Genomic DNA, 18,214 nt, shown 5'->3' on the forward strand with positions numbered 1-18,214 from the left:
TTTCACCCCGACCTGCTGACTCTTTACATTTTTTTTGTCCCAGCACTTTTTGTCCTGGTTGTGTAAAAAGGTCGAATGTTCACTGCTGTCAGTTTGTTGGGTCATTTGTCGGCAGGGTTACGAAAAAACTGGCTCAACCAATATCCACCAACAAGATTGACAACTTGCTAAATGTACTGTTTTTATATAGTCGAAGATATTTTTTTTATTTTTGCGAGTTGCATTGTTTACTCACATCGGATTCTCCCGACTTTCTGCAGACTTTATACTAGGAGACCAGGTGGAGGAAGTCTGAAGATGATCCGGAGCTTCTCCTGAGGCACAGCTGCCCCCAAAGGTTGGGGCCTGGGCCAAAGAAGAGCCCTTTACAATTTGTTGTGGTTGTGGATTACAGATGAGATTGAATTGATAAATACATAATATAGGTTGTCAGACCACTTATTTTGCTCTTCTATATTTCTACTATAAGAGGCAGACAATCATGTGTAGGGCTTTTTGTTCTTGGCCTTTTGCAAATTTTTCTGGGGTAATTTACGTCACCAAGACATATTTGTTCCCTATGTTGACCACCGTGTTTGCACTGATAATGAGTTCACTGTAGTTCCCCGACAAACAACATGTCATCCCTGCTGTGTACTTATGTATGGATTGTTTGACATTGAACTCCTGTTGAGTCTTGAGTCCCTGGAGGTTTATCAGCATCAGGCCCCAGGTTCAAGCTGCACGCCACGATTTGTGAAAGAGGAAATAACACAAATCTGTCACTTAGAAATGCAAAATTGGATTCACAATAACAAATATGCACAATTTCCCAAATCAGTGCTCGAAAATTTAAATTATAGTTTGTTGTTTTTGGCTATAACTGTTCAGGTAAGACAAGTAGCCTATCGTAGGTAATATTGTCTCATTTAAGCGACTTCGATGGATATTCTTATATAAGGAACATACTGAGTCAGTTTTCTTCAGACTTAATGACTGTACCAACAACTATTTGGCCAGTTTCCATTATACTATAAACAGCAATTGTACCCTCAGTTGATCCTGCTCCTCATTAGTTGTACAATCTGTCTCTGAAACCCAATAAAAATATTTTTCAGGTCACGTATCTGTCTCAGACGTTGTGTAAATCCATCACCAATTGTTTTTTCTCCACAGCAAAACATTTGTGCTGAATCAGCAGGACTCCGACAGTTCCTTTTGTGCTGTACATGAATCCTCTGCAAAGCCTCCTCCTTGCTGCAGGCTGCACCGCTCACTTTCTCCCTCCTTTAATAATAAGGGCTGGATTTGGGAAGCCCATGGCTAATGTCCATGAACACACTGTGCAAGTCAAGTAGATCCAGGGTTCAACTATTGGTCTTGGATGTCCCAGTGCAAGTATAGAAACCATTACTTGTACTAGATTTAGCAGACTATTCTCACAGTTTGGGCCAAAAAGAATTGTGATTATTTGGTGTGAAATCCTCTCTGATGTTATTGATGTTGTAATATGATGAAAAACTACTTCTCAGACTCAATAATTTATTGGTTATTTTCTCTTTCCCCTCATTTTCTTTGAACAATTTCTCTTCTGTCGTTCTAAATCACCTTTTCTGTGTGTGATTCATAATACGCCACCAATCCTTACAGGAACACAAGCTGTAATACGGGTAAAAATGTACACCAGTGTGTTTGCACTTTATTTGAATTGTCCTTTGTCCTGAAACGTGTCTATCAGACAGAACACACCTTGTTCATGGCCTCTGATAACAACCCACACACACTCTTGGGAGTGTAACTGTGTTCAGTCCTGCTCCTACGGGCGTGCCCACTGCTTGCATGTCTGCCTGAGCACCTATTTCATACTGAGTTGTTGGACACACACACACCAACACACACACACACACATATTAGGGGCCATGTTTCCAAGGTCTCTCTGTGCCTGTTTTTCTATTCATGCAAATGTGCAACATTCTGTGTGACGGAGATATGAAGCGAGAGTTTGCATGCAGGCGACTATGACAGTGCAATAAACACAAAGTATTTTGAGTGTGTGAAATGATTTGATAGAAGTGCGAGTGCCAACAGAGAAGGTCTGCTTAGGTGAACCAGCTCTGATAATAAATAGTAGCAGGTATACAGGCACTGAGACGCAGGGCGCGGCCACTCCACGGAATGTGCTCAAGGCATCTTACCACACCCAACCTCCTTCTCCTTTCCTCTCCCTTTCTCGTTTTCTCTCTCTCTCTCTCTTTCGTTCTCTCTCTCTCTTTCGTTCTTCCTCTCTCTCTCTCTCTCTCTCTCTCTCTCTCTCTCTCTCTCTCTCTCTCTCTCTCTCTGTCCTACTGACTCAGCCTCCCCCCTCCCCCCACCTGGCAGCCATTGAACAGGTTTGCAGGTCCAGGCAGAGTCCGGGGCAGCAGAGAAATCCTGCACCTCAGCATGCCTCCAGCTGAGAACTCGGTCTTATCTGGATCTATTTGAATTCAAACTAGCTTTATTGATTTAGCTGTTACAGGTTAATGTTAACAATGCAGATTTGTGCAAGCAGAGTACAAACTCCAAAGATAGATCAAGTGCACAAATGCATTTGTCCTCCATAAAAGTCCACATGTCTGACTCTCCAATTGTTTGAAACTTTACTTGATGATTGATCGTTACCTTTCTTAAACATGTTCCCTCATTAGTTGTTTTGGTGTTTGTGGTGCAGAGCATTATCTAACACTGTGGTTCAGAATCTGCCATGAGTAATCCGCTGTGTTCTGAAGACTGCAAAGTTATGTCATTTTAATGCTCATCAGACCAATTCAGTGGCACATCTATAACATCTTATAGCACATCTTTCATATTTTGGCTTTTGGATTTTGTCACTTTTAAAAAGAAATAGCCTGTGTTTCTCCCTGTTTCCAGTCTTTATGCTAAGCTAAGCTAAGCTAAGTGGATGCTGGCCACACCTTCATATTTATACAACAGATAAGAGAGAGGTATCAATTTTATGATGTAACTCTCAGCAAGAAAACACATGTGCACTTCCAGAGTATCAAACTATATCTGTAATGGTAATAGTGAATTGTTAAACATATAGAAAACAGTCAAATGCAATTAAACATATGAAGATATACATTGCATGGAATTTAAAAAGTTTGTAAAAAGACATATATTGTCTGCGCAAAACTGAAGATTTGAGAATTTAGATTATTTTCAACAGGCTTTTCATTTTTGCATGTCTTGTTTACAGTCCCACCATATTGTCTATTAGTCCATCCGTCCATTCATTCATGTAGCCATACTTACATCCATTATCTTTATTGCTTTTCTTTTGATGGTCCCGGGGGAGCTGAAGCCATCTTCTATTAGTCCTCCAGTTTAATATCTATCAGCCGAGGAAAGTCACACATACACTTGAAAGCAAGTTATGGAACATGTGGTGAGAGAGTTATGTCAACATTGAGAATGAAGTCTGTATGGTTTTCGCACAGTCGAAGCTTGAGTCCAATGATAATGTTGTATACACCCAATTGTCCAATCACTATATAGACTGTGTATAGTGGGAATGAATATGACATATTAACGTCATACATGTTATAATGTTTCTAATATTTTATTCATTCCATTTTACTCAGGGAGGCCCAAGAGAGACAACACATGGTACTTTTGTTCCTAAGTAGATTTAATTAGCGTTTCCTCCGATCAATAGAAATTTGCTCCATAGAAAGATGATACAAAGAGGTTACTCTGTGAGTGGGCTCTTGTGTGGTCTCTCTTTCTTCTCTCTGTTTGGGGCCTGCATCTCTGCGGCCCTGTGAGATTTCCCAGCATGCTTTTCTCACGCTGTAATGTCACACCAGAGTATAAGGTGACTCTCTGGAGCCTGGGGCTCTGAGGTCATCTTTGCACCAACCTGCCTGGAGGAGAGGTGCACAAGAATGGCCAGTTTGACACTCTACAGTGGCTATATGTAAGAGTTACACTGTTTTTGAGTTGAGTGTGTGTGCACACAGTCACATGTTAATGAGACACTACACCCTCATTACCACCCACCATATAATGACATGTCATTTCACGATATGTTTCTCCAGTCTGCGTCGGGTCCAGTGACTGAGACCCACAAAATGTGATCCTTAATGAGTGAATCAATATAGTTAGATATAGTTAGTTAATTTTTAGGTGTGTGTATGTATATGTGTGGGTGTGTGAGTAAGTGTATGTGTATGTGTATGTGTATGTGTATGTGTATGTGTATGTGTATGTGTATGTGTATGTGTTTGTGTTTGTGTTTGTGTTTGTGTATGTATATGTGTGTGTATGTGTATTTGTATGTGTATATGTGTAAGCATGTTGTGTGTATATTTTTGTTTGTACTTTAGTTTTTTTTAAGGTGTGCATGCTGCGTGTGTGTGTTTACTAGGAGACTCCGACATGCATTACTCGCAGTCGTATTTTTATTGGGTGGAGCATCACTATGAACTATGAACAGTTCCAGCTATAGAAGGAAAGTCCCCACAGTGAGTGAGTTTTTTCATTTGCAGCGTCACTGCATACCTGCGTCAGGTGTTGTCATTTTCCATCTATAATTACATCTCATGAAATGACAGTAATGATTATTTAGAAAACACTATGCATAACTTTACAGACAGGATGCACAAACAAGGATTCTATCTATCAAACCAGCTCGACTCTGGCATGAGCCGTTGTTTCTAGTGTGACCAACTCTAATTAATAATAACAAAAGCTTTGAATCGTAAATCATCCAAGAGCACATGAACATATCCACAGACTTAAACAAGACTTTCCGTTTTTAAAATATCTTCACAGGAAATCCTCCATTGTATATTACAGAATGTGACACACCCACAAAGGTCCTTGTGAAGGCTTGGTCTTTACCTTTGGACTTTCTTTCAGCGGGATCGGCTGCGCAGGAGCACCACAGCGAGCACTCCTGCCTCTTACAGGAAGTTCAAGCGTTGATAATGTGCTTGATGTTGAAATCACGCATGCTTCTCAGGTTAAGGTGTGAAAAGCACTTTAGAGGTTCAAAAATAGCAGACAGCAGCACACCAGAAACATTCAAAGTGGAGATGTGACAAAGATCAGTGTTTGCAGCATCGACTCTTGCTATTTATTTTTCCTTGAAAGTGAAATGCAGGCTGTAGATGAGAGAGGCGGACGGGACTGATAGTGGCATAAACATGAAGCAGGGCGCTGATTGATATCAGTAACCAAACAAAGCAGGTTAACAAGGCAGTAAAAACCAAGCCTATTTGGGGCAGGTGTTGTATGCAACCACAGCACAGTGTTGAAGGATTAGTTCAGGAAAATTAGTTTAACCTGCTATTTAAATTGGTGTAGGCCGGTAGATTTAGTTTACTGTGAAAAGCGTACTGAACTCAAAAATGGTGGATACAAGACGCCTATCTTTATTTATTATTTATTATCTTTCTTATCAGCTGGGTAACCACTGCTGTCTTATGACACTATTATCACTGTAAATATTTTTCATAGTTTCCCTCTGGCAGGACAAAGTTGTTAATCTGGTCCAGCAGATCTATATGTGGTTTCGTAAGGCAACTGAGTCACTCTAGTAACTTTTAATAACTTTTAATGGAAACCTTAGAAGATTCCAAAAATAAATGCTTCCCCTGTGCACCAGAGTATTCCAGCCCTGTGTTCAGCAGCTCTGCTATTATGTTCCCCTTTGCGTTTGGTCTGTGTGAAAACCAGCAGCTGTGTCATACTGCTCCCTAGTGAACTGAACTGGATTGTGTGCAATGAGTTCTTGCATCATATTTCGAAAGATTACTGCAGTTTCTGTAAATGAAACCAAAACAGAACTGAATTTTTTTTATGTGCTGCAAGGACACAATTTGACACGAGTATGAGGAAAAAACTCGATAAGAAGAAACTTAGATAAGTTCCTGGGCAAAAATATGAAATATGAAAATGTTTTTTTATGTCTGGGGAAAATATGAATATGAAAACACAACAGCTGAAACAATGTAAATGGGCTTGAGATGAGTTACTTGGCAGGCTTTTTAATGATATTAACTTTTGTCATTTAAGGTGTTTGATACAATACCTGCTTTACAAAATCCCTGCAACCAAACGTTATTAGTTATTAGTAAAGACAGAAATTATGTTTAAAATGTCATTAAACATATAACAGTATAACATAAAAACAAACAAAAATAAATAAATGATCAAATAAAGAATAAATACATAAAATACCAGAATATGATCAATAACAACAGGACACTAACTTTAATCACATACAATAATAACACAAAGTAAAACAGTGTGCTCACTTGTTTTGCTTTTTGCTAAAGGTTAGTGTCTGAATGCACAAATTAAATTATATCATAACATCACGTGGCATCAATGAGTCACCATTGGGGAAGGGAAAACGAAACTCTGATGGTAAGTTTCGTTTTCCTGAGTAGCAGCTGATGAGACACAATAAATAGAGGCTGCGCGCAGAGGACATTACAGACACTCCTGCAGAAGTTAAAGCGTCCCTTTGCCTCAGCTTTGAATCTCCGAGACCAGAAACTCTTCAGAAATCCCATCGTCGAGGAACCATGCCGGTATCAACAGGTAAGACTGAATACTTTTTGCATAGTAAACTTTGTTTGTATTCTTCTTAGTTTGGTGCAACCTGTTTTCGTTTTGGTGCCATCGCTGCGACGTCTCCAGTGTTTGTAGTTTACAGCGTTTCTTATATTTTAGATCTAGTTCATTTATGATTAAAAAATATGGAAGAAGGGTGTTAAATATTTTTTTTAAATGCTGAATTGTCAGAATTATTTGGAGCTTCATTTTCGTACAGTTTGTTAATTTTTCCAGTTGCACAGAGATACATATTTTTTATGATTATTGAGCTACAACCATAGACTGAAAATAAACATGTTATCACTTCCTCCCTCTACCCATCCATACATGCGTTTAACCAATTGCAACACAGTCTGAGCAATCAATCAGGAAATTTCACCACATTACTATAGCATCAAATAACTAAATCCAAACTTACATTAAAATGAGCACTTTTGCCAATATCGGTGTTTTAAGAACTACCTGAAATGCTAGAAACCATTCCATATTTCGTCCATGTCCCATCCAATAACGTAATACTGTAGTCAGCCACCAGATGGCAAACGAGACGCTTTTGCTTCACTTGTGGGGAGCTGCCTTGCCGTCCATTTTTAGAAACAGTCTATTAACTACCACCTTGACTTGTACTTTAACCTGTTTCTTTTTTCACATCCCTGCAGAATGGGCTCCAGCCTTATGGCGGGACACTTTTGACGAGATGCTGAATGATGACAATGAGCTGGACTATGGAGACCAGTGGACTCTCAACTTTAACTACAGTCAGGCCGACACAGTCACCAAAGAGGAGAAGAAGAGAGGCTGGAAGGTCTACTGCCACAATGCCCATGGAAAGTATGTATACAGCTATATTCTCAAGATAAATAACTTTACAGTATATCATATACCAAAGATGGACAACATGACAGCTCCCCTAATTGTCTTGATGCCCCCTGGTGGCCGACTGCAGCATAGTTGATAGGGCATGGACTACACATTTTTCTCAAACATGGTTTCTGTCAGGTTATTCCTATCACACTGTTGTATGTACAAGTGATACTTTTCCCAGCAAGTTTGTTTTCAATATCTGATTTGATTAAAATGGGGTGAGAGGTCATGATTAACAGCTGAGACTGACGTTTGCCTGTCTTCTTATGTCCCTCAGTTTCGAGTGTGCATCCTGCTCCAAGACCTGGTTCTCGGCTAGGATAGTGGTGTTGTTTCGTTACCGGCTACAGAATGGTCGAGGGATAGTGATCATGCGACCCTTCGGTCAGACCTGTCGCAGCTGCAGTAACGATCAGTTTCAGCGACCTGGTTTTCCCCAGGATAAAGTGGAAATGGCTTTTGATAGGCTGTTTTCCAAAATCCGGAAGAATTGCTACGGAGAAGAGTCGGATAATGATGATGATGATGAACCGAGAGAAGAAAAGCTGACCAAACCCCATGAGAGCTCCCTGTGTGAAGCCTGCATGGCGGGCATTTGCTCTCAGAATAAGAACAAGAAGGCAGTTTCGAGGTGTGCGAACTAAACACTCAACAAAATCACGACTGTTTGCTGTCCTGGCTCCTGAATGGTTGAACGAGCTCCCTGATGACTTCAGGACAGCAGAAAGTCTATACATCCTCCGCTGCAAACTAAAACCACATCTCTTCCGACTATACCTTGAACAAAAAATTAAATTAAAAAAACTATAGTTTATGCTATAAATTTAGTAGCACTTAAATGGGACTTACTTATAGCACTTTGTGGTTTGGCTATGTTGAAGAAAATTGTACTTTCTTTATTCTTGTTGTTCTGGGTTTGTACCCTCATGGTTGAATGCACTTATTGTAAGTCGCTTTGGATAAAAGCGTCAGCTCAATATATTGCAATGTAATGTAGAGAGAGAGAATGGCTTAGTCTTAGTATGACAGGTGCAGAGACTGACAGTGACAGTTTTGTGCAGGTACACATGCTCTTTATCAGATAAGCAATGGAAGTTATTTTTTGTAGCCACATACATATTGTAAGTGGCAGTTAAAAAGTTGTAAATAAAGTGTTTTGTTATTTGGTTATATATATTTTTGTAGTTTTGTGTATGCGTAAGTGGTAAAAATTACTTTTACTTTATAACACATTTGCTCATATCTTAACAGTTATATTAATTAAGTTCTATTATTTCTTTATACGTGATAATGTTAGATTCCAGTTGTACAGTCAAATATTTCCCGTTCAAAGGATATGGTCATTCAAAAGTTAAAGAATAATCAACATAAATTAAATGCTCTTCACTTTGGCTGACCATATTGAAATAATGATTTAGTCTAAGAATTGTGTTACTTGATTTGTATTTATCAAGGATATAAAGGGTGTCTAGTTATGTGAAGTTATAAACAGCCTATTTTCTTACTCTTCTGCTTGGTTAACCATTCAAACTGTATGGGATGATATTGTACAGTTATGTAATTAAAGCCAAATCAAAAAAATCTTTAATCTCAAGCATCTATCTTCCTGCTGTTAATACACAAAATACACAAAATTGTAATTTATCCTAACAAGGTTGCACAAGACGCTTACATAGCTGGCTCACTAGCTAGATCAGTGACATGAAAGTAAAACTAACATTGACAAGTGACATGAAATAAAACAAATCTAATTAAAATAAAAAATATATCACTATAAAACTAACTTGTTAGACTCATGACATGAACTACCCTTAAAGATAACCAATGAAGAACTAACTTACTATATCATCAAATTTAACATTAGAAACACTACAATTTCAAATATTTAATTGTTAATAAATAATAATTTGTTATCGTGTCATAGTTAGTTAATTTGAAATGTGGTTGTGTCCACTGACATCATTATTGTTTTAAAATGTATTTAATATGTTTAATATCAAAACTTTGGGTTTCCGTTTAACGCAACATTATTTCAAATCCAAAACTGGCCAAATACAAATTGAAAATTTAACGAATAAGTAGACAAAAGTACGATTCAGCGACATAAACAAAATTATTAAAAATAGAAAATTAAATTACTCATGCATAAATAAAAGCAAATGAGCAGATAAAAACATTACAATAAACCAAGTCTACTCATGGAGTAAGGTAGATTTACTTCTCTGGACCAGTACTGGTTTTTGTGTTGAAATACTTCAAGTGGTATAAACATGCAGCAGGGCGCTGATGGATATCAGTAACCAAACAAAGCAGGTTAACAAGGCAGTAAAAACCAAGCCTATTGGGGGCAGGTGTTGTATGCAACCACAGCACAGTGTTGAAAGATTAGTTCAGGAAAATTAGTTTAACCTGCCATTAAAATCGGTGTAAGCCGGTAGATTTAGTTTACTGTGAAAAGCCTACTGAACTTAAATATGGTGGCTACAAGACGCCTATCTTTATTTATGATTTGTTCTCTTTCTTATCAGCTGGGTAACCACCGCTGTCTTATGACACTATTATCACTGTAAATATTTTTCATAGTTTCCCTCTGGCAGGACAAAGTTGTTCATCTGGTCCAGCAGATCTAAATGTGGTTTCGTAAGGGGACTGAGTCACTCTAGTAACTTTTAATAACTTTTAATGGAAACCTTAGAACATTCCCAAAATAAATGCTTCCCCTGTGCACCAGAGTATTCCAGCCCTGTGTTCAACCGCTCTGCTATTGTGTTCCCCTTTGCGTTTGGTCTGTGTGAAAACCAGCAGCTGTGTCATACTGCTCCCTAGTGAACTGAACTGGATTGTGTGGAATGAGTTCTTGCATCACATTTCAAAAGATTACTGCAGTTTCTGTAAATGAAACCAAAACAGAACTGAATTTTTTTATATGTGCTGCAAGGTAACATTTTGACACGAGTATGAGGAAAAAACTTAGGTGAAGAAAATTAGATAAGTTGCTGGGCGAAAATATTAAAAAGGGAAATAGTTTTTTATGTCTGGGGAAAATATGAATATAAAAACACAACAGCTAAAACAATGTAAATGGGCTTGTGATGAGTTACTTTGCAGGCTTTTTAATCATATTAACTTTTGTCATTTAAGGTGTTTGAAACAATACTCGTTTACAAAATCCCTGCAGCCAAACGTTATCAGTTATTAGGACAGACAGAAATTATGTTTAAAATTTCAGTAAACATATAACAGTATAACATAAAAACAACCAAAAATAAATAAATGATCAAATAAAGAGAAAATACATAAAATACCAGAATATGATCAATAACAACAGGACACTAACTTTAATCACATACAATAATAACACAAAGTAAAACTGTGTGCTCACTTTTTTCGCTTTTTGCTAAAGGTTTGTGTCTGAATGCACAAATTAAATTATATCATAACATCACGTGGCATCAATGAGTCACCGTTGGGGAAGGGAAAACGAAACTCTGATGGTAAGTTTCGTTTTCCTGAGTAGCAGCTGATGAGACACAATAAATAGAGGCTGCGTGCAGAGGACATTACAGACACTCATGCAGAAGTTAAAGCGTCCCTTTGCCTCAGCTTTGAATCCCGAGACCAGAAACTCTTCAGATATCCCATCTTCGAAGAACCATGCCGGTATCAACAGGTAAGACTGAATACTTTATGCATAGTTTGTTAATATTCTTCTAAGTTTGGTTCAACCTGTTATGGTCGTTCTGGTGCCAACGCTGCGACGTCTCCAGTGTTTGTAGTTTACAAAGTTTCTTATATTTTAGATCTAGTTCATTTTTGATTAAAAAGATTGAAGGGTGTTAGATATATTTTTTTTATATGCAGAATTGTCGGAAATATTTGAAGCTTCATTTTCATACAGTTTGTAAATTTTTCCAGTAGCACAGAGACACATATTTTTTATGATTATTGAGCTACCACCACAGAATGAAAATAAACATGTTATCACTTCCTCCCTCTACCCATCCATACATGCGTTTAGCCAATTGCAACACAGTCTGAGCAATCAATCAGGAAATGTCACCACATTACTATAGCATCAAATAACTAATTAAATCCAAACTTACATTAAAATGAGCACTTGTGCCAATATCAGTGTTTTAAGAACTACCTGAAATGCTAGAAACAATTCCATATTTTGTCCATGTCCCATCCAATAACGTAATACTGTAGTCAGCCACCAGATGGCAAACGAGACGCTTTTGCTTCACTTTTGGGGAGCTGCCTTGCCGTTGATTTTTATAAACAGTCTATAACTACCACCTTGACTTGTACTTTAACCTGTTTCTTTTTTCACATCCCTGCAGAATGGGCTCCAGCCTTATGGCGGGACACTTTTGACGAGATGCTGAATGATGACAATGAGCTGGACTATGGAGACCAGTGGACTCTCAACTTTAACTACAGTCAAGCCGACTCAGTCACCAAAGAGGAGAAGAAGAGAGGCTGGAAGGTCTACTGCCACAATGCCCATGGAAAGTATGTATACAGCTATATTCTCAAGATAAATAACTTTACAGTATATCATATACCAAAGATGGACAACATGACAGCTCCCCTAATTGTCTTGATGCCCCCTGGTGGCCGACTGCAGCATAGTTGATAGGGCATGGACTACACATTTTCTCAAACATGGTTTCTGTCAGGTTATTCCTATCACACTGTTGTATGTTCAAGTTATACTTTTCCCAGCAAGTTTGTTTTCAATATCTGATTTGATTAAAATGGGGTGAGAGGTCATGATTAACAGCTGAGACTGACGTTTGCCTGTCTTCTTATGTCCCTCAGTTTCGAGTGTGCATCCTGCTCCAAGACCTGGTTCTCGGCTAGGATAGTGGTGTTGTTTCGTTACCGGCTGCAGAATGGTCGGGGTACAGTGATCATGCGACCCTTCGGTCAGACCTGTCGCAGCTGCAGTAACGACCAGTTTCAGCGACCTGGTTTTCCCGAGGATGAAGTGGAAATGGCTTTTGAGAAGCTGTTTTCCAAAATCCGGAAGAATTGCTACGGAGAAGAGTCGGACAATGAGGATGATGACTCACCGAGACAAGAAAAGCTGACCAAACCCCATGAGAGCTCCCTGTGTGAGGCCTGCATGGCGGGCATTTGCTCTCAGAATAAGAACAAAAAGGCGGTTTCTGGGTGTGCGAACTAAACACTCAACAAAATCACGACTGTTTGCTGTCCTGGCTCCTGAATGGTTGAACGAGCTCCTCGATGACTTCAGGACAGCAGAAAGTCTAAATATCTTCCGCCGCAAACTTAAACCACATCTCTTCTGACTATACCTTGAACAAAAAATAAAATAAAAAAGTGATAGTTTACGCTATAAATTTAGTAGCACTTAAGTGGCACTTACTTATAGCACTTTGTGGTTTGGCTTTCTCGAAGAAAATTGTACTTTCTTTATTCTTGTTGTTCTGGGTTTGTACCCTCATGGTTGAATGCACTTATTGTAAGTCGCTTTGGATAAAAGCGTCAGCTAAATATATTGCAATGTAATGTAGAGAGAGAGAGTGGCTTAGTCTTAGTATGACAGGTGCAGAGACTGACAGTGACAGTTTTGTGCAGGTACACATGCTCTTTATCAGATAAGCAATGGAAGTTATTTTTTGTAGCCACATACATATTGTAAGTGGCAGTTAAAAAGTTGTAAATAAAGTGTTTTGTTATTTGGTTATATATATTTTTGTAGTTTTGTGTATGCGTAAGTGGTAAAAATTACTTTTACTTTACCACACATTTGCTCATAACTTAACGGTTCTTTGAATTAAGTTATGTTAGTTATTATTTCTTTATAAGTGTTAATGTAAGTTTCCAGTTGAACAGTCAAAGGTTTCCCTTTCAAAGGATAGGGTCATTAAAAAGTTAAAGAATAATCAACATAAATTAAATGCTCTTCACTTTGGCTGACCATATTGAAATAATGATGTAGTCTAAGAATTGTATTACTTGATTTGTATTTATCAAGGATATAAAGGGTGTCGAGTTATGTGAAGTTATAAACAGCCTATTTTCTTACTCTTCTGCTTGGTTAACCATTCAAACTGTATGGGATGATATTGTACAGTTATGTGATTAAAGCCAAATCAAAAAAATCTTTAATCTCAAGCATCTATCTTCCTGCTGTTAATACACAAAATACACAAAATTGTAATTTATCCTAACAAGGTTGCACAAGACGCTTACATAGCTGGCTCACTAGCTAGATCAGTGACATGAAAGTAAAACTAACATTGACAAGTGACATGAAATAAAACTAATCTAATTAATATATCACTATAAAACTGTGATATATATATATATAAATAGTGATATATATATATATAGTGATATATATATATATCACTATATATTATAGTGATATATAATCCGATAATAATTTGTTATCGTGTCATAGTTAGTTCATTTGAAATGTGGTTGTGTCCACTGGAATCATTATTGTTTTAAAATGTATTTAATATGTTTAATATCAAAAGTTTGGGTTTCAGTTTAACACTACATTATTTCAAATCAAAACCTGCCCAAATACAAATTGAACGAATAAGTAGACAAAAGTGCGATTCAGCGTCATAACAAAATTATTAAAAATAGAAAATGAAATTACTCATACATAAATAAAAGCAAATGAGCAGATAAAGACATTGCAATAAACCAGGTCTACTCATGGAGTAAGGTAGATTTACTTCTCTGGACCAGTACTGTTTTTTGTGTTGACACACTTCAAAGCTGTTTAATTCAGATTTGAACAAACTGTGAAGAGTGGTTTGTATTTTGTTAATCTGCAATTTTTCTTTTTTTTTAAACATATATTTATTGGTTATATATAGTTTTATACATTTACATCGATTTACATACATAGAAGAACCTTCCCCAACCTGAACATATGGCAGCATAAATGGGAATAAATAATACAAAAGTCACAGAAATTGCTAAAATATGATTACAACATAAATTCAAGTACAAAAAATTACAATGAATTAATCATTGTTATCTGCTATTTGGATTAATTATTATTTTTTTACCAAATAATTTCCGTGTTACCAAAACCAGGAGCCAATCAGGTGAGGACCCTCGGTTGTGACAGTTGGCGTCTGCGCATGCGCAGGGCTCCTTCCTTTCTGGCAGCAACAACAACAGTCGGCGCGGATCGACGGCTCCTCTTCGCTCCCAGCGGCAGCATCACCGTCGTCCTCGCCGGCTCCGGCGGTGGCAGAGAGGATGGTCCAGCGGGGAAGCCCCCGAGGCTGCGAGTGACAGCGACCAGGACGATGGCCCTCGACGTTCGCTGGTTCCCGAGTGTACGACCAGTGACCGAGTGAAACCCCCGTGTGAGTAAAACGGTGATTTTCGGTGTTGTCCCCGCCGGAGGTAGTCGAGGCTAACGCGCTAACCTGACCCGGGCGGAGCTGCTAGCTTCGACTCCCCGCAGGAAGGAGGGCTTCTCCCGGGGTGGGAAGCGGCGGCACCACCCGAGGTGAAGCGGGTTTTCCTGTGGGCAGCGCTTCGCCCAGCGGTGGCTGTCCAGCTGCTTTGCTCGTTCACTGGCGCTGACAGTGTGTGTTGAACAAAGGAGCTTTAACCCGAGGGGCCGCATGGACACAAACACACACACACACACAGAGAGAAGTCTGCTGCTGTTTGTTTTGTGTGATCCATTTCACGCTGACACAATTCTACGGGGGGAACCACACGAGGTGTGACCTGGATGCTGAGCCCACACACGGTGACCCAGCTAATTAAATGCCGGGGTAAGTTGCTCTGTGGTTCATTAATGTGCCTCTCGCCGGACTGGGACTCTCCCACAGAAGTTTCATGTCTCTTCTGACAACCTGACTCTGTCCCTGCAGCAGCAGCAGCAGCAGCAGCAGCAGCACGATCCACCCATTCTGCTGGTTAAGCTGTTAATGTGTATCAGCTGACCGCAAGTTGTGATGTGAACAATGACAGCACAGTGGCTGGCTTTTGTCTCGGAGACATGCTGCACTCACAGTAATACACTGGACTTATATGGCTCCTTTAAAACAACACAGTTTACATGCTGCTTTACAAGGTAAGAGTGAAGACAACTGGAAGGCAATCTGAAGATCACACAGCTTGAGAGCACAGACACGAAATGTGTTACTGTCAAAACCAAATGGAATAAAAAAGTATTAAAAATCTAAACAAACAGTCAGTGTGAGTGCATTCATCCACCAAGGCCCAACAGTCCCCTTGTGAAACACATTTAAATTCAATAGATCCAGATTTGTATTTGGATCTGTATAGTTATCCGTCTAGTCGTTGCTTACAAACTAACAGACATGGGTGAAATCATTTAATCATTACCTACTTATATCGAAACTAGATAAAAACCTGAGAAAGCACACCCTAAGAAACGTGTTTTTCAGAGTTGTTTAAAGGATGGAGTGGCGTTTGATTGACAGATCTCCTCAGGGAGATTGTTTCAGACAGCAGGTTCCCGGACAGAAAGGGCGGTGTCACCTTTGGTCCTCAAACGGGACGGTGGAATGGTATGTGGCATCTTGGCTCAGGTTATGACCGGGCACACATCGTATCCAAATAACTGAAATGTGCTTTTCCAGAACAGACCAACGTGCTGATATCACCGGAGTAGTGAGTGTTGATTTGACTCTTGAGGCTTTGGAGCTGAAATGCTTTGTTCTTGTTTGGAATTCTTTCAGTAAAATCTGCCATCAATCATTGCTGTATCTCAGAGCTGAGATGCTTATCAGTACAATAGTATTATTATCTCAGTGTGACAGGCTTTTCTCATTGCAGGACTGCAACCGATGACTGTTTTTTTCACAATATTTTAATTGTTTAAAATGTAAACTTTCAGTGATTTTGGTCATTGATGAAAAACTGCCAGACACTCCAAAGATCAATCTTGACAAGTGTGGATTTGCTGTGTTTCTTTGTTCTTCTATCACAGCAAACAGGAAATAGTTGTGTTTTAGAGTTCTTCCCAAGCAGAACAGGATATTCTCTTCTGCTTTAAGAAGTTGTAATGGCCAATTATTTTTGATCGGAAAACAGGTTGTTTTCCTGACAAGTTGTTATTAATCTTTTGGTTGAATCCTAGTCACACTTAAATTTCACCATAAATATCCGTATGTTTTGTAAAAGAATGTGTTGTGTGATCTTGTCATCATAACGCATATTGCTGTCTGCATTAGAAATAGGTGCCTTGACTTTGACTTTTTATGCAGATTTCAAGACAGGATTTAAGTGTTCGGTGCCAAGAGTTGAGTGGTTGTTGAAAAGAATGTCCCCTTGTTGGGACTTTTCCACAAGCTCGTTGGAAAATGTCATGAAAGTGAAGGAGACTTTATGAGGACTTAGACTCGACAGCTGCGATGCTGAGAAACTCAGACTGATCTCACACCAGGCCTCTGTTAAAAACAACTTTATTTATTATACATGTAAGATAAGTACAGTGACAAACTTAATACTGTAGAATAACAGTTCAGGATTCATTTATAGGATGCTGGACTTTTTAAACCTTATACATTGAATTATCATTTGCTTAAAGGAAGCAAAAAGAAAAAAGATCTCGAAAATTAAAACAAACATGATTTAAACATTGGAATGATGTTACATTAATAAAGAACATAAAACTCGAGTCATTAAAATAATAATTTAATTAATCAAGGAATTGTGCTGGAGGCCAGAGTAATGTGAGTATATGGCACTCATGACTTTTCATATAAATTTGTTAAATATATAATTTTTTTGTTCACATGGGTTAGTGAAGCGTTGATGTTTCGTTTTAATTAATAAGGTGATAATACTGTGAACAAGAAATTCAACACGCTTGCTTTTTCAACATTACTCATTACAATAGTAATGGATTTGATGCTAATGGAAATAATTCAGGAAGTAGCAACGCTCTTTTACTAAGCGCAAAATAATTTTTGTCGTTAGCCAACACGACACTAAATTGTCCTGCTGATCGTGGTCGTGCTTCATTCTCTGCTTCATCTTCATTAATGTTTATATGGGGGTTTGAGTAGCATTACTGCAACCTAGTGGACTGGAGTTGCCACACCCTATTCGTGGACTCGTGTTCCATACGGGGGGGGGGGAATCAAGTGCGATGCCTTGTGGTAAAACGTCTGGTTCAGTCTGGTGTTTGGCTTGAAACCAAACCGGTATGGCCATTTTTACACTGGCACAACACCAGTCCAGACTTCCTGTCCTTATTCAGTATGAGAGACAGAAAGAGAGGCAGAGATGCGCAGAGGACTGAAGTGAACTGGAAGTAAACCGGTGTGACCAAAACAGAGAAACAAGCACACAGACTGACCTATTAACTATAGTGAACTCCCGTCAGCAGCACCACCCCCCCTCCAGATATACACAAACACACGCGCACACACAAGATCCAGTCCACTGCGTCCATCACAGGAGCACAACTCACAAAATATTGGCTGTTATTTGTCGGCGGTGGCAGCTACTGTGCGACCCCGTATGTCTTCCTCTGTCAGGGTGTGTTTTCTCTGTCTGTCACCGCACAGAAACGGGAGGCAGACGAGGGGAAGGCAGCCAGCCGCGTTATTCAAATGTTCTCCAGCCCGGGCAGCCAGTGGCCAACTGTAGCCGGGGCTAAGAGAGGCTCTTTGTGAGGCCCAGACAGATGGCCATAGAATGAAGACTGTAATGATACTCTCAACGGCCCAATACACACACACACACACACACGCAGGCACATCCACTGACTCAACTC

General features: G+C 39.1%; 2 protein-coding genes across 2 annotated transcripts; both read left to right on the forward strand.

Annotated features, from left to right (window-relative positions):
- Positions 1-6,443: 6,443 nt before the first annotated feature.
- On the forward strand, positions 6,444-8,621 carry LOC133025839 (receptor-transporting protein 3-like). Its single transcript, XM_061092607.1, has 3 exons — positions 6,444-6,570; positions 7,245-7,416; positions 7,727-8,621. Exons 1-3 carry the CDS (start codon positions 6,555-6,557, stop codon positions 8,091-8,093), a joined length of 555 nt encoding a protein of 184 aa, XP_060948590.1. The 5' UTR covers positions 6,444-6,554; the 3' UTR covers positions 8,094-8,621.
- A 2,368-nt stretch (positions 8,622-10,989) lies between these two features.
- Positions 10,990-13,167, forward strand: LOC133025840 (receptor-transporting protein 3-like). The gene is made up of 3 exons (XM_061092609.1): positions 10,990-11,119; positions 11,793-11,964; positions 12,274-13,167. The coding sequence occupies exons 1-3, from the start codon at positions 11,104-11,106 to the stop codon at positions 12,638-12,640; spliced, it is 555 nt and encodes a 184-aa protein (XP_060948592.1). The 5' UTR covers positions 10,990-11,103; the 3' UTR covers positions 12,641-13,167.
- Positions 13,168-18,214: the final 5,047 nt, after the last annotated feature.

This window comes from Limanda limanda, chromosome 19 (genome assembly GCF_963576545.1).
Source record: "Limanda limanda chromosome 19, fLimLim1.1, whole genome shotgun sequence".
NCBI classification, from domain to species: Eukaryota; Metazoa; Chordata; class Actinopteri; order Pleuronectiformes; family Pleuronectidae; genus Limanda; species Limanda limanda.

Bases quoted from the DNA above. Each gene is read 5' to 3' on its own strand.
- LOC133025840 (XM_061092609.1), top strand. The intron at 11,965-12,273 runs GTATGTATACAG...TATGTCCCTCAG, and splicing joins TGCCACAATGCCCATGGAAA to TTTCGAGTGTGCATCCTGCT.
- LOC133025839 (XM_061092607.1), top strand. The intron at 7,417-7,726 runs GTATGTATACAG...TATGTCCCTCAG, and splicing joins TGCCACAATGCCCATGGAAA to TTTCGAGTGTGCATCCTGCT.